This window comes from Sinocyclocheilus grahami, unplaced genomic scaffold (assembly GCF_001515645.1).
Source record: "Sinocyclocheilus grahami isolate Dianchi unplaced genomic scaffold, SAMN03320097.WGS_v1.1 scaffold927.1, whole genome shotgun sequence".
In the NCBI taxonomy this organism is placed as follows: domain Eukaryota; kingdom Metazoa; phylum Chordata; class Actinopteri; order Cypriniformes; family Cyprinidae; genus Sinocyclocheilus; species Sinocyclocheilus grahami.
In genome coordinates, this window is record NW_015506106.1 from 457,673 (window position 1) to 469,764 (window position 12,092).

At 37.2% G+C, this 12,092-nt stretch overlaps 1 protein-coding gene across 2 annotated transcripts in view; it reads left to right on the forward strand.

The window, feature by feature from the left end:
* Positions 1-12,092, forward strand: part of LOC107564369 (protocadherin Fat 3-like) — a 101,702-nt gene that overhangs the window by 63,046 nt on the left and 26,564 nt on the right. For both annotated transcript variants that reach the window (XM_016249430.1, XM_016249431.1), the window contains exons 12-17: positions 4,026-4,222; positions 7,718-7,871; positions 7,949-8,182; positions 8,347-8,736; positions 10,182-10,396; positions 10,483-10,620. In XM_016249430.1, coding sequence (XP_016104916.1) covers positions 4,026-4,222; positions 7,718-7,871; positions 7,949-8,182; positions 8,347-8,736; positions 10,182-10,396; positions 10,483-10,620 — 1,328 coding nt within the window. The remainder of the gene's footprint in view (positions 1-4,025; positions 4,223-7,717; positions 7,872-7,948; positions 8,183-8,346; positions 8,737-10,181; positions 10,397-10,482; positions 10,621-12,092) is intronic.

Below are 12,092 nucleotides of genomic sequence, written 5' to 3' on the forward strand. Positions count from 1 at the left end.
ATATATATATATATATATACATAAAGCTCAAATCATTTTTTGCATAAAATTGACAGTTTTGGTTATTTCAGCTTCAACAATTTACATGCATAAGTGACAACCATGCAGTCTCCTTACACAAACATTTTTAGTAGAATGGAAGTAAGAATACATTTTCTGTTCCAGCTTGACAATGTCCCATACACAAGCCTGATTTTCTGAAGCCCTGTTCAGCTTGTAAGCATAATGTAGAACAAAGCTATTATGGAATGTCAGAAGTCCACAGTAATTACACCTCATTCATCCTCTCCTGATAGTGGATTATTCGCTCAAGGGCTACTAGCTGGATTTTTGCGGGAGGACGCAGACTTACTTCTTGCTGGAGTGCAAAACCACACTCTTTTTATAAGGATTTTAATAAAGCTGTGATGCAACTGCATGCAAATTACACCGGTGGGGATTTGCAATGTGGAAGCGCATCACTTCACAAACGGAACATAATACAGTGACATTTCCAAAAGCAGTAGTTTAGGTGGATAGCGTCTTAGAAAAGGGCAAATATAAACCTCCTCCTTATCAGCATCTAGCTCAGCCAGCTTTAAATATACCTTTATATTCAGGAAGTGTTGAATACCTTGCTTGGTGACAAGGAACAGATTGCACACACAAACACACACATACACACCTTGCACATGCTCCTAAACAGCACACACTTGTAAATTAGGCGCTCAGAAACTCATAACATTGAATTAGGGAACTGCCTTGTTCTATAATTCATGCTTTTTCACACACACACACACACACAGAAACACACTTCTCGGCCTGAACAGAATTTCGATTAAACTCAACTTTTATGCTGTGATCATGATTTAGACTGTGCTACCACCAGCAGGAGCAGTATTTTTAACAAGATTTACCACGCACTGCACAACACACACACACACACACACACACAAGCACACTGACTCTTAACTAAATTACAGCCCTGCAGCATTGAAACTAAAGTAAACATTGTGACACTGGAACTTGTTTAGTTGCTTATTGTCGGTGTGTGTTCTGCTGAGGATTGATTTCTGAGTATTGTCTTTCTCTGCCATATCTAAATATTGATTTACATATACATTTATGCATTTAGCGGACACTTTGGATAAAAATGACTTACATTGCATTCAAGGTGCACATTTAACATTTCTAAAATAACAAAAATATAAATGTATATAAAATCTAAAAAAAAAAAATAATAATTCTTAATATTATCTATCTATCCTAATATTAATAATAAATATTTAAATAAGTTATTATGTAATTTTATCACTTTTTGTTCACTTTTCTTTATACATATTTTAAAGCCAAAAGAAAGAAACTACATAAAAGTGAATAAGCAGAAATATAAAATACCAAAAAGTCTAAGTATATATGTCTCAATGTTTGATATAATGATAAATATGTAAATACATATCTAAATTAAGTATCATTTTTAAGTGGGTTAGGGTTAGGCGCACTTTTGGTCTACTTTTATGATGTTTTTATATCTTTTCTTTAGTAAAAAATATTCATTCCATTGATTGTAACTGCATCAAAAAATGCAGCCTTCAGAGAGAAAGTCTAATACATAAAAATGAGTGAACTATCCCTTTAATTAAATCGTAGCCCACGGAATGTAAGCTAAAGTAAACTTTGTGACACGAGCCCTTGTTTAGGTGGCATGTGTTCTACTGAGACAAGGCTCTATCCTTTTCTCACTCGGTCTCCTTCCCTACAGTCCACACTTTCATAACGTTTAAATCCTCTAGTTCAAGACAAACTCAAAGGTCAAGCAGACACTAATGCACTTCTCACAGCCCAGCGGCACAAACTGGCTCAGAGAACTGCACACCGTATCATTATACACACTGGAGGGAAAGAAAGAGACAAATATACTAACAGATTTGAGTTACCCAAACGTCTTTATTCTCTTTAGGAAGCGAGAGCATTGTGTGTAAATTCACCTCTCAGGGTATTTTACTGCTGTGTTCAACAGAGCACAGAGCAATTAAACCGTAAGCAGTTACTCTATGGTAGTTAATTGGATCATTTGAACTTTTATTTAGAGGTTCTTTGCTGAAAGTCATTTAAAGGTTCATAAAGGATGAGTTAGACCAGTGCACTGTGTATCTCAGCTTAAGAGTAGAGCTGAATATCCCCGCCGTAACAGCTACAATTTAACAGCCGTTAAATAGCTCTTCATGTTGCTGCCTCGTAAAGGTGAAAGGTCACTGCATAAACACTAATCGACCAGAACTGACTGGAAATGGTTGGAAACACATCAGTTGAGTTTAATTGTTTGACAAGAAGAAAGTTGCTCTTTGAGAGATATATTTTATGTACAGTATTTGTGTATATAGTTGATTTTCAAAGCTATAAGGTCTGTGTGTGACCAGATGAAGTACTGTACCAACTATAACAATTTAAAATAAAATTCAAATCAAATTTATTTTCCAGTGCTATGTGACCATCAGTAAGTGTAAGTGTATTATATATTTTTGCATTTTAATGTGTCGTGCAATTCAGTACAATTCTATTCACATTCGTTCTGACCACAAACACAATATTTTAGTTTTTTTGGTTCGTTTTTCTTTTTCTCTTTTGTGTTCTATTTTTTTTCCAAGCATCCATACATTAACAAAAGTTTGATGTATCTTCAGGATATCTTTATACATTTAAAATGATTATCGGTTTTTGAAAGAAGTCTCTTATGCTCACCAAGGCTGCATTTATTTGATTAAAAATACAGTAAAAACAGTAATATTGTAAAATATTATTACAATTTAAAATAACTGTTTTCTAATTGAATATATTTTAAAGTGTAATTTATTTCTGTGATGCAAAGCTGAATTTTCAGCATCATTACTCCAGTCTTCAGTGTCACATGATCCTTCAGAAATCATGCTGATTTGCTGCTCGAGAAACTTTTCCTATTATTATCAATGTTAAAAACAGTGTTGCTTAATTTTGATTTTTGTTATTTTTGGATAAATAGAGAGTTCAAAAGAACAGCATTTATTTGAAATGGAAATATTTTATAACATTTCAAGTTTATTGTCGCTTTTAATCAATTTAATGCATATTTGCTGAATGAAAATATTACTTTCTTTTTTTTTTTTAAAAAGAAGCGTACTGACCCCAAACTTTTATGGTACTGTATATTGCATTATGCCACTGAAAAATTTCAAATATCATGTGATTTTGAATGTGATAAACCACACCTTTGATTACTGTGCTAGGACACCTGTGTGAACATTTTATTTCAGACAAATAGGGTAAATTTTTAAGTGTCCAAATACTTTGTGTATGACAAAAACTTGGGCCACTGTGCATGAGTAAAAAAAAAAAATAGTGTGCAAGAAAATCAAATGTAAGGTTTCAAGCTATCGCTTATAAAGCACAGAAAAAGCATGCAGTTATGAGAAAGCCATGCTGAATACTCCCTCAACCCAATGAGCGAGAGCGTGGGATGAGAGAAATGGAGTCGGAAGACGTCCAGGCCTTTGTTGACGCGTCTCTGATAGAAGCTGCTTTGTGTTATCAGCCCCCAGCTGAGATAAATTACACTCTTTTTTAGATGAATAAGGCAGCGTGTGTTTGTACTATGAGTGTACAGTAATTGGATGCTTGTCAACGTGGCTGCTTTGATTAAAGAGTCATTTCCATTTAACTCTCGCTCAGCCTCTCGTTCTCATTTCTTCTCTCTTTTCACCTCTATCCGCTTGAGGTTTAAAAGATGACCTGTCCTAATGAGTCAGGTACGGCTGCCGTCCGATTGATAAATCAGGAAGGCTGTAATGAGGACCTAACTGATGGCAGTGGTGATAATTTAAATGTGAATATAAAGAACTGATTAGTATCATACTAATGAGCGTGCCATCACTGAGATGACTAATGCTGGTTATTAAGACATGCAGATAATCCTTGAAGTGAGCGTGTGTGGATTTTATTGTTACTTAAATAGTCACAGACTATTGAAAGAACTAACTGTCTGCTGTAATTTCTTGTGTGTGTGTGTGTAGGTGGTAACAGAGGCGGGGTGTTTGCTCTCGGGTTGGTTCAGGGAGAGTGGAAGCTGTACGTTAAACGACCGTTAGACCGCGAAGAACAAGAACGGTACCTCATCAATGTCACGGCGACAGACGGACTCCACGTTTCCACGGCAACCGTAGAGGTCATGGTCATTGACACCAATGACAACAGCCCCGTCTGTGACCCGGTGAGTTAAAACCCTAAAGTTAATTCGGGGAAACATGCAGAAGTCATTGGCTCTCCTGCTGTTTTTTCAGTTGGTTCAAAATCTAATTAGTGCATTTTGGACAGTTTCAAATCTCAAACATGAATGATTACAAGCCAAAGCCAGGAATATTTTTGGAACAGGTGAGTACACTTACAGCAGCCAAGCAGTGCAGGGGAAATGATCTTTGAGCTTAAAACATGACCTTTTTAAAATAAGGTCAAACTGAAAATCAGGCCATCAGGGGCCATTTGGATTGAGTCACAAAACTTAGTGAACTGTCTAGCTAGATAGCATTTTTGAGTATTATAAGTATATAATTTTTGGGGAAATTAAATTTGAAATGTTTATACATGAATGAGATGTTTAAATGTTTTTGGATATAGTTGCATTTGAACTAAAATGGTCAAAAATGGTTGCGTTGCAACATGTTGATTGCAAAACCGAAGATTCAGATGTGCCCAAAAACATTCAAATCAAGGCTTGAAACACCGCTATTATGGTCCAAACATTCAGACATGCCTATGATGGCCAAAAAAGATTGCATTGAAAGTTTGACTGTGCCTATGATGGCCAAAAGCATTTGAATGTCCAAAAATGTTCAAATCAGATGTTCAAATGTGCCCACGATGGCCAAAAATGTCTGAATGCACCCATGCTGGGCCAAAATGATTCAATCAGATGTTTATACGTGCCTGTAATGGACACAAATGATTGAATTGAATGTTGGAATGTTCCTATGATGCACCTATGATTGCCAGAATTGTTCAAATCAGATGTTCAATATGATGCCCAAAAATGATTGAATTGAACATATGTGAATGTAGTTGTAATGACCAGAAATGTTTGAATGTACCAATGATGGACAGAAACGTTCAAATCAGAAGTTCAAATGTTTCTATAATGGACAAAAATTATTGAGTTGAATGTTTGAATGTACCTACAATGGCCAAACATTTTCAAATGAGATGTTCTTCCATGCCTTTAAGGGCCCAAAATGATTAAATTTAATATTTAAAATGTACCAGTGATGGCCAAAAATGTCAGATGTGCATATGATGATTTAAAATGATTGAATTTAATGTTTGAATGTGGTTACAATGGCCAAAAATGTTTGCGTGCACCTTTAATGGACAAAAAAAATGTCAGATCAGATATTCATATGTGCATATGATGGCTAAAAAGGATTGAATTGAATGTTAAAATAGACAAAAAATGTTGAATGCACATTTGATGGCAAAAAATTACCACATTTTTGAATGTACAAACCCAATTCCAAAAAAAGTTGGGACACTGTACAAATTGTGAGTAAAAAAGGAATGGAATAATTTACAAATCTCATAAACTTATATGTTATTCACAATATAATATAGATAACATATCAAATGTTGAAAGTGAGACATTTTGAAATGTCATGCCAAATATTGGCTCATTTTGGATTTCATGAGAGCTACACATTCCAAAAAAGTTGGGACAGGTAGCAATAAGAGGCCGAATTTTTGAATGTACAAACCCAATTCCAAAAAAACTTGGGACACTGTACAAATTGTGAGTAAAAAAGGAATGGAATAATTTACAAATCTCATAAACTTATATTTTATTCACAATAGAATATCAAATATTGACTCATTTTGGATTTCATGAGAGCTACACATTTCAAAAAAGTTGGGACAGGTAGCAATAAGAGGCCGGAAAAGTTAAATGTACATATAAGGAACAGCTGGAGGACCAATTTGCAACTTATTAGGTCAATTGGCAACATGATTGGGTATAAAAAGAGCCTCTCAGAGTGGCAGTGTCTCTCAGAAGTCAAGATGGGCAGAGGATCACCAATTCCCCCAATGCTGCGGCGAAAAATAGTGGAGCAATATCAGAAAGGAGTTTCTCAGAGAAAAATTGCAAAGAGTTTGAAGTTATCATCTACAGTGCATAATATCATCCAAAGATTCAGAGAATCTGGAACAATCTCTGTGCGTAAGGGTCAAGGCCGGAAAACCATACTGGATGCCCGTGATCTTCGGGCCCTTAGACGGCACTGCATCACATACAGGAATGCTACTGTAATGGAAATCACAACATGGGCTCAGGAATACTTCCAGAAAACATTGTCGGTGAACACAATCCACCGTGCCATTCGCCGTTGCCGGCTAAAACTCTATAGGTCAAAAAAGAAGCCATATCTAAACATGATCCAGAAGCGCAGGCGTTTTCTCTGGGCCAAGGCTCATTTAAAATGGACTGTGGCAAAGTGGAAAACTGTTCTGTGGTCAGACGAATCAAAATTTGAAGTTCTTTTTGGAAAACTGGGACGCCATGTCATCCGGACTAAAGAGGACAAGGACAACCCAAGTTGTTATCAGCGCTCCGTTCAGAAGCCTGCATCTCTGATGGTATGGGGTTGCATGAGTGCGTGTGGCATGGGCAGCTTACACATCTGGAAGGGCACCATCAATGCTGAAAGGTATATCCAAGTTTTAGAACAACATATGCTCCCATCCAGATGTCGTCTCTTTCAGGGAAGACCTTGCATTTTCCAACATGACAATGCCAGACTACATACTGCATCAATTACAACATCATGGCTGCGTAGAAGGATCCGGGTACTGAAATGGCCAGCCTGCAGTCCAGATCTTTCACCCATAGAAAACATTTGGCGCATCATAAAGAGGAAGATGCGACAAAGAAGACCTAAGACAGTTGAGCAACTAGAAGCCTGTATTAGGCAAGAATGGGACAACATTCCTATTCCTAAACTTGAGCAACTTGTCTCCTCAGTCCCCAGACTTTGCAGACTGTTATAAAAAGAAGAGGGGATGCCACACAGTGGTAAACATGGCCTTGTCCCAACTTTTTTGAGATGTGTTGATACCATGAAATTTAAAATCAACTTATTTTTCCCTTAAAGTGATACATTTTCTCAGTTTAAACATTTGATATGTCATCTATGTTGTATTCTGAATAAAATATAGAAATTTGAAACTTCCACATCATTGCATTCTGTTTTTATTCACAATTTGTACAGTGTCCCAACTTTTTTGGAATCGGGTTTGTACTTGTGATGGGTCAAAATCGCTTGCATGCATATACTGTATGAGGTCGGAAAGTGTTCAAATGTATATATGGTGGCCAGAAATTATTGAATTGAACATTTGAATGTGCCTTCAATGGCAAAAAAATATTTGCATGCACTTATGATGGCCAAAAATAACATATAATGACTGAATTCAATGTTTGAATGTACCTACGATGGGCAGAAATGTTCGAATCAAGTGTTCAAATGTGCCTTCAAAGGTCAAAAATAGTTCCTTAATTGATTATTAGTCCTGCAGACCTCGGTGGTTAAAAAACCGCTCTCCATTTTTGGCACTGAAAATATATGAGCAAAGAAAAGCTCTTGACTCTTTACAGCACAAGTCAACCTGAATTTGAAGCCCGGAGCTGATCTGAGCTCTGTAATGAGTGTGTTTGTGTCTGCAGGCCGTGTACTCAGTGTCCGTGTCTGAAGATGTCACCATAAATAAGCAAATCCTCCGGGTCAAAGCTACAGACGCTGACGCGGGCGCAAACGCACAGATCCAGTTCTCCCTGTTCGGTTCTGGGGCAGAAGACTTCATCATACATCCACACACAGGTTTGTGAGTCGGGTTTGAAGAAACGTCCTGTTTATAGCCTTGTTGTTTGCTTACAAGTCTCTTTTTCGTTCTGTAGGCGAGCTGAAGACAGCCGCGGCGCTGGACCGGGAAAAGGTTGCACGATACTCTCTGGTTGCCCGAGCGACAGACAGCGGCGGTTTGTGGTGTGAGGCTGAGGTGGTGGTGGTTCTCTTGGATGTGAATGACAGTCCACCGATGTTTAACATGCCCCATTACACCGCTAGTGTCTACGAGAACACCGCCACTAAAGCTCTGCTGACCCGAATACAAGCCATAGACCCTGATCTGGGTACGAGCATGTCATATTAATGCATTTGAGTTTTGACAGCATAAACCATTTACAATTTTAGTTAGTAGTAGATGCTAAAAGATAGTTAACTAGCCTAGAACTGCTAATATGTAGCTTATATGCAGTTAAAACTGAATGGATTTTGCATGTGTTTTATTTTGCAGGTGTTAATCGTAAAGTGGTCTATTCCCTTGTTGATTCGGCTGACGGGTTCTTCTCCATTGATAAATCATCCGGGATTGTTGTTCTGGAGCGTTTGCTGGACCGCGAGGTTCAGTCCTCATATCGTATAACGGTCCGTGCGTCAGATCAAGGCGTTCCAGTTCGCCTCTCTTCCCTTGCGAACATAACGATCACAGTTTTGGACATTAACGACAACCCGCCTGTGTTTGAGAGGAGGGACTATCTGGCCACGCTTCCTGAAGATGTTGCAGTGGGTACGGAAGTGGTACAGGTTTACGCTGCGAGTAAAGATATTGGCACCAACGCTGATATTTACTACAACATCCGATCCGGAAACCAACAGGGCCATTTCACCATTAACATCAACACAGGTGAGATACATAACATGAGATTTTTATGTACACTATACAGAAATGTTCAAATGAGATGATAAATATATAATGTAATATACACACAATTTGGAATAATTACGTTGTTTGTTTGTTTTTTTCTTTTTTCTTTTTTAAATTTTCATAAAAGTTCAGACCTGACCAAAAATGTTTGAATGCACCTGTGACGGCCCAAAATAATTAAATCAGACATTCATACATGCCTATAATGGGCAAAAATGATTGAATTGAATATTTATGTTATTTATGTCAGTTATGGCCAAAAAACAGTCAAATCCGATGTTTATACATGCATATAATGGCCAAAAATTATCAAACTGAGTGTTTGAATGTGCCTATAATGACCAAACATGTTTGCATGTACCTGATGTCCAAAAATGTTCAAATCAGATGTTCATACATGGCGAAAAATGATTGGACTGAGAATTTGAAAGTGCCTACAATGACCAAAAATGTTTGATTGCACCTATTATGGCCTAAAACAGGGATCCTCAAATCTGGCCCACGAGATCCACTTTCCCGCAGAGTTTAGCTCTAACCCTAATCAAACACACCTGAGCAAGCTAATCAATGTCTTCAGGATCATTAGAAAATCACAGGTAGGTGAGTTTGATCAGGGTTGGAGCTAAACTCTGCAGCGCATTGGACCTCCAGGATAAGATTTGAGGAACCCTGGCCTAAAAGAATGAACTCAGACGCTTAAATACCAAATTAAACATTTTAATTTAATTTAATTTAAAAATATTAAAACATTACATGCAAGTAACCCTAAGCCAAACCCTAACCATATAGTAAGTACATGTAGTTAATTAATATTACTCAGTACTTAAATGTTTAATTACACTGTAACAAGGACAGGACATATAAAGTGTAACCGAATATTCCTTATAATGCTGTAATGTTCCAGAAATGTTTAGAAGCACCTATGATGGACAAAATGTATCAAATCAAATATTCATGTGCCTATAATGGCAAACAAAAAGATTGAATTAAATATTTGAATGTGCCTGCCAGTGTTGGGGAAAGTTACTTTTAAAAGTAATGCATTACAATATTGCGTTACTCCATAAAAAAGTAACTAATTGCGTTACTTATTTTGAAAAGTAACTCCGATATTTCATTGTAAATTTAAAAGTAATGTGTTAGATTACTAGTAACTAGAAAAAAAGTAATCTGATTACGTAACTCACTTTACTTGTAATGCCTTACCCCCAACACTGGTGCCTGTAATGGCCAAACATGTTTGAATGCACATATGATGGCCAAAAATTATCAAAAGTTCACATGATGGCCAAATATGATCAAATTAAATGTTTGAAGGTGCCTATGATATAAGTGCAGAATATAAAAAGTATTGTTATAAGTTATTTTTATTTATATAATATGGACTCTGAGTTGTACCATGTTTATCCTTGTGCCATGTACAGGTGCCATCTCTGTATCTCGACCACTAGACTTTGAGTCCTGCAAGGATTATTTCCTTACAGTGGAAGCAACTGATGGCGGGACTCCGCCCCTTAGTGCTGTTACCATGGTGAACATCAACCTGACAGACGTCAATGACAACGCCCCCATGTTCAGCCGCGACGCCTACAGCGTGTCCATCAGCGAGGACGCTAACATAGGAGACACCGTAGTCAAGGTAACCGGTCATGAAATTCATATCAGTCCTTTTTTTGTGTCTTTGAGATCCACATTATAATTTGGTGATTTGTCGTGGTTGCCTAGGTGACTGCGGAAGACGTCGACAGCCAAGCGAACGGCGACATCCTGTATTCCATCGTCAGCGGCGACCGAGAGAACCAGTTCTTCATCGAGCCAATCACAGGCCAGATCAAAGTCAACAAGCAGCTGGATCGAGAAACGGTGAGGAACGTGGGACATCGCCACAGCGACTGTTACCATGACAACCGAGTGAGAGAGAAATAAAGGCATTAAATAGGACAAAACCCCCACAAAGACTTTATTTTAATTGACACTGATCAGGGAACAGATGAAGAAAAGACGAAATCAAATCCTTTACGGCAGAAATCTACACAGGAAAGCCTTTAATAACACACTGTGTCATAGTGTTTCATTTAATATGAAATATTCTCCATGTGTATGAGATTAAGATTAACGCATTACACCTGTGAAACCTGATAATAAAAAAAAACCTTTGATGCTTTGATCACTGATTAAGTGAGTTAATTTTTAGAAAATAGTAATATGAATATAAAAAAAATTATAAGATCTAATAGAAATTTTTATTAGAAAGTTTTTTTATTAGAAGATTTTTATAGAGAAAGTTCATTCAAAAGTTTGGTGTTAAGATCTTTTTTTCTTTTTTTTTTAAATTAAGTCCCTTAGAAGTTTATTATTATCAAAAATACAGTAAAAACAGTGATGTGAAATGTTATGACAATTTAAAATAACACTTTTGTATTTTAATGTTTTATTTTAAATGAATCCTCTGAAAAAGCTGAATTTTCAGCAGTCTTATTTCAGTCTTTATTTCTTATTTGATCCTTTTTTTTATATAAATAGGAGGTTAAAAACAGCATTTATTGGACATTTTTTGTAACAATATAAATGTCTTTACTGTTACGTTTGATCAATTTAATGTATCCTTGCTGAATAAAAGTAATAATTTCTTTAAAAAAACTAAATTACTGAAACCAAATGTATTTTTTACACCCTGTTTATTTTAAACATTTTATTTAAAGTAAATAAATAAATAAAAAATCTGGCTTGATTTGGCTAGTGCGACTTAAAGGCAGGGTATGTGATTTTCCAAAAACACTTTAGAAAACTGATTCGGGCCGAATCGCAAAACAAACTTGTAGCCAATCAGCAGTAAGGGGCGTGTCTACTCGTGATGTGGAGGAGACAGCGTTCAGTGCATGGGACAGACATTAGCCGAGTCGAGCAACAGAAAGATAGAGATGGAGGATAAAAAACAAAAGAGGAAAACGTCTGCGGAACGATAAGGCAAGAAGTAGGACCCGTGTAAATATCGGATCGGCTTTCCAGCGCTGGAGAGAACTCAAGGAGCGGAGGCCTGCGATCGGACGCCGAGGTTGCTTTGTTTCTTCTCAATAGGTGAGTAACATCGTGTCTACAACCGCTAAAGTCTGCCTACACTGGACGCGATCAAACGACCGTTGAAAACCATTTGAAATGTGTGTCAGCACGTCATAAATAGAACCCGGCAGCAGTTTTCTGTCTGGGATTTGTTGTGCCGCACCGCTCACGTCCGTAGACACAGTGTAACATTAGTTTCACAGAACTAATCGTTGCCTGGGTTGCGTACGTATATGTGGGGCGGAGCTATCAAAATAGGGGCAAGACCCTTTTGG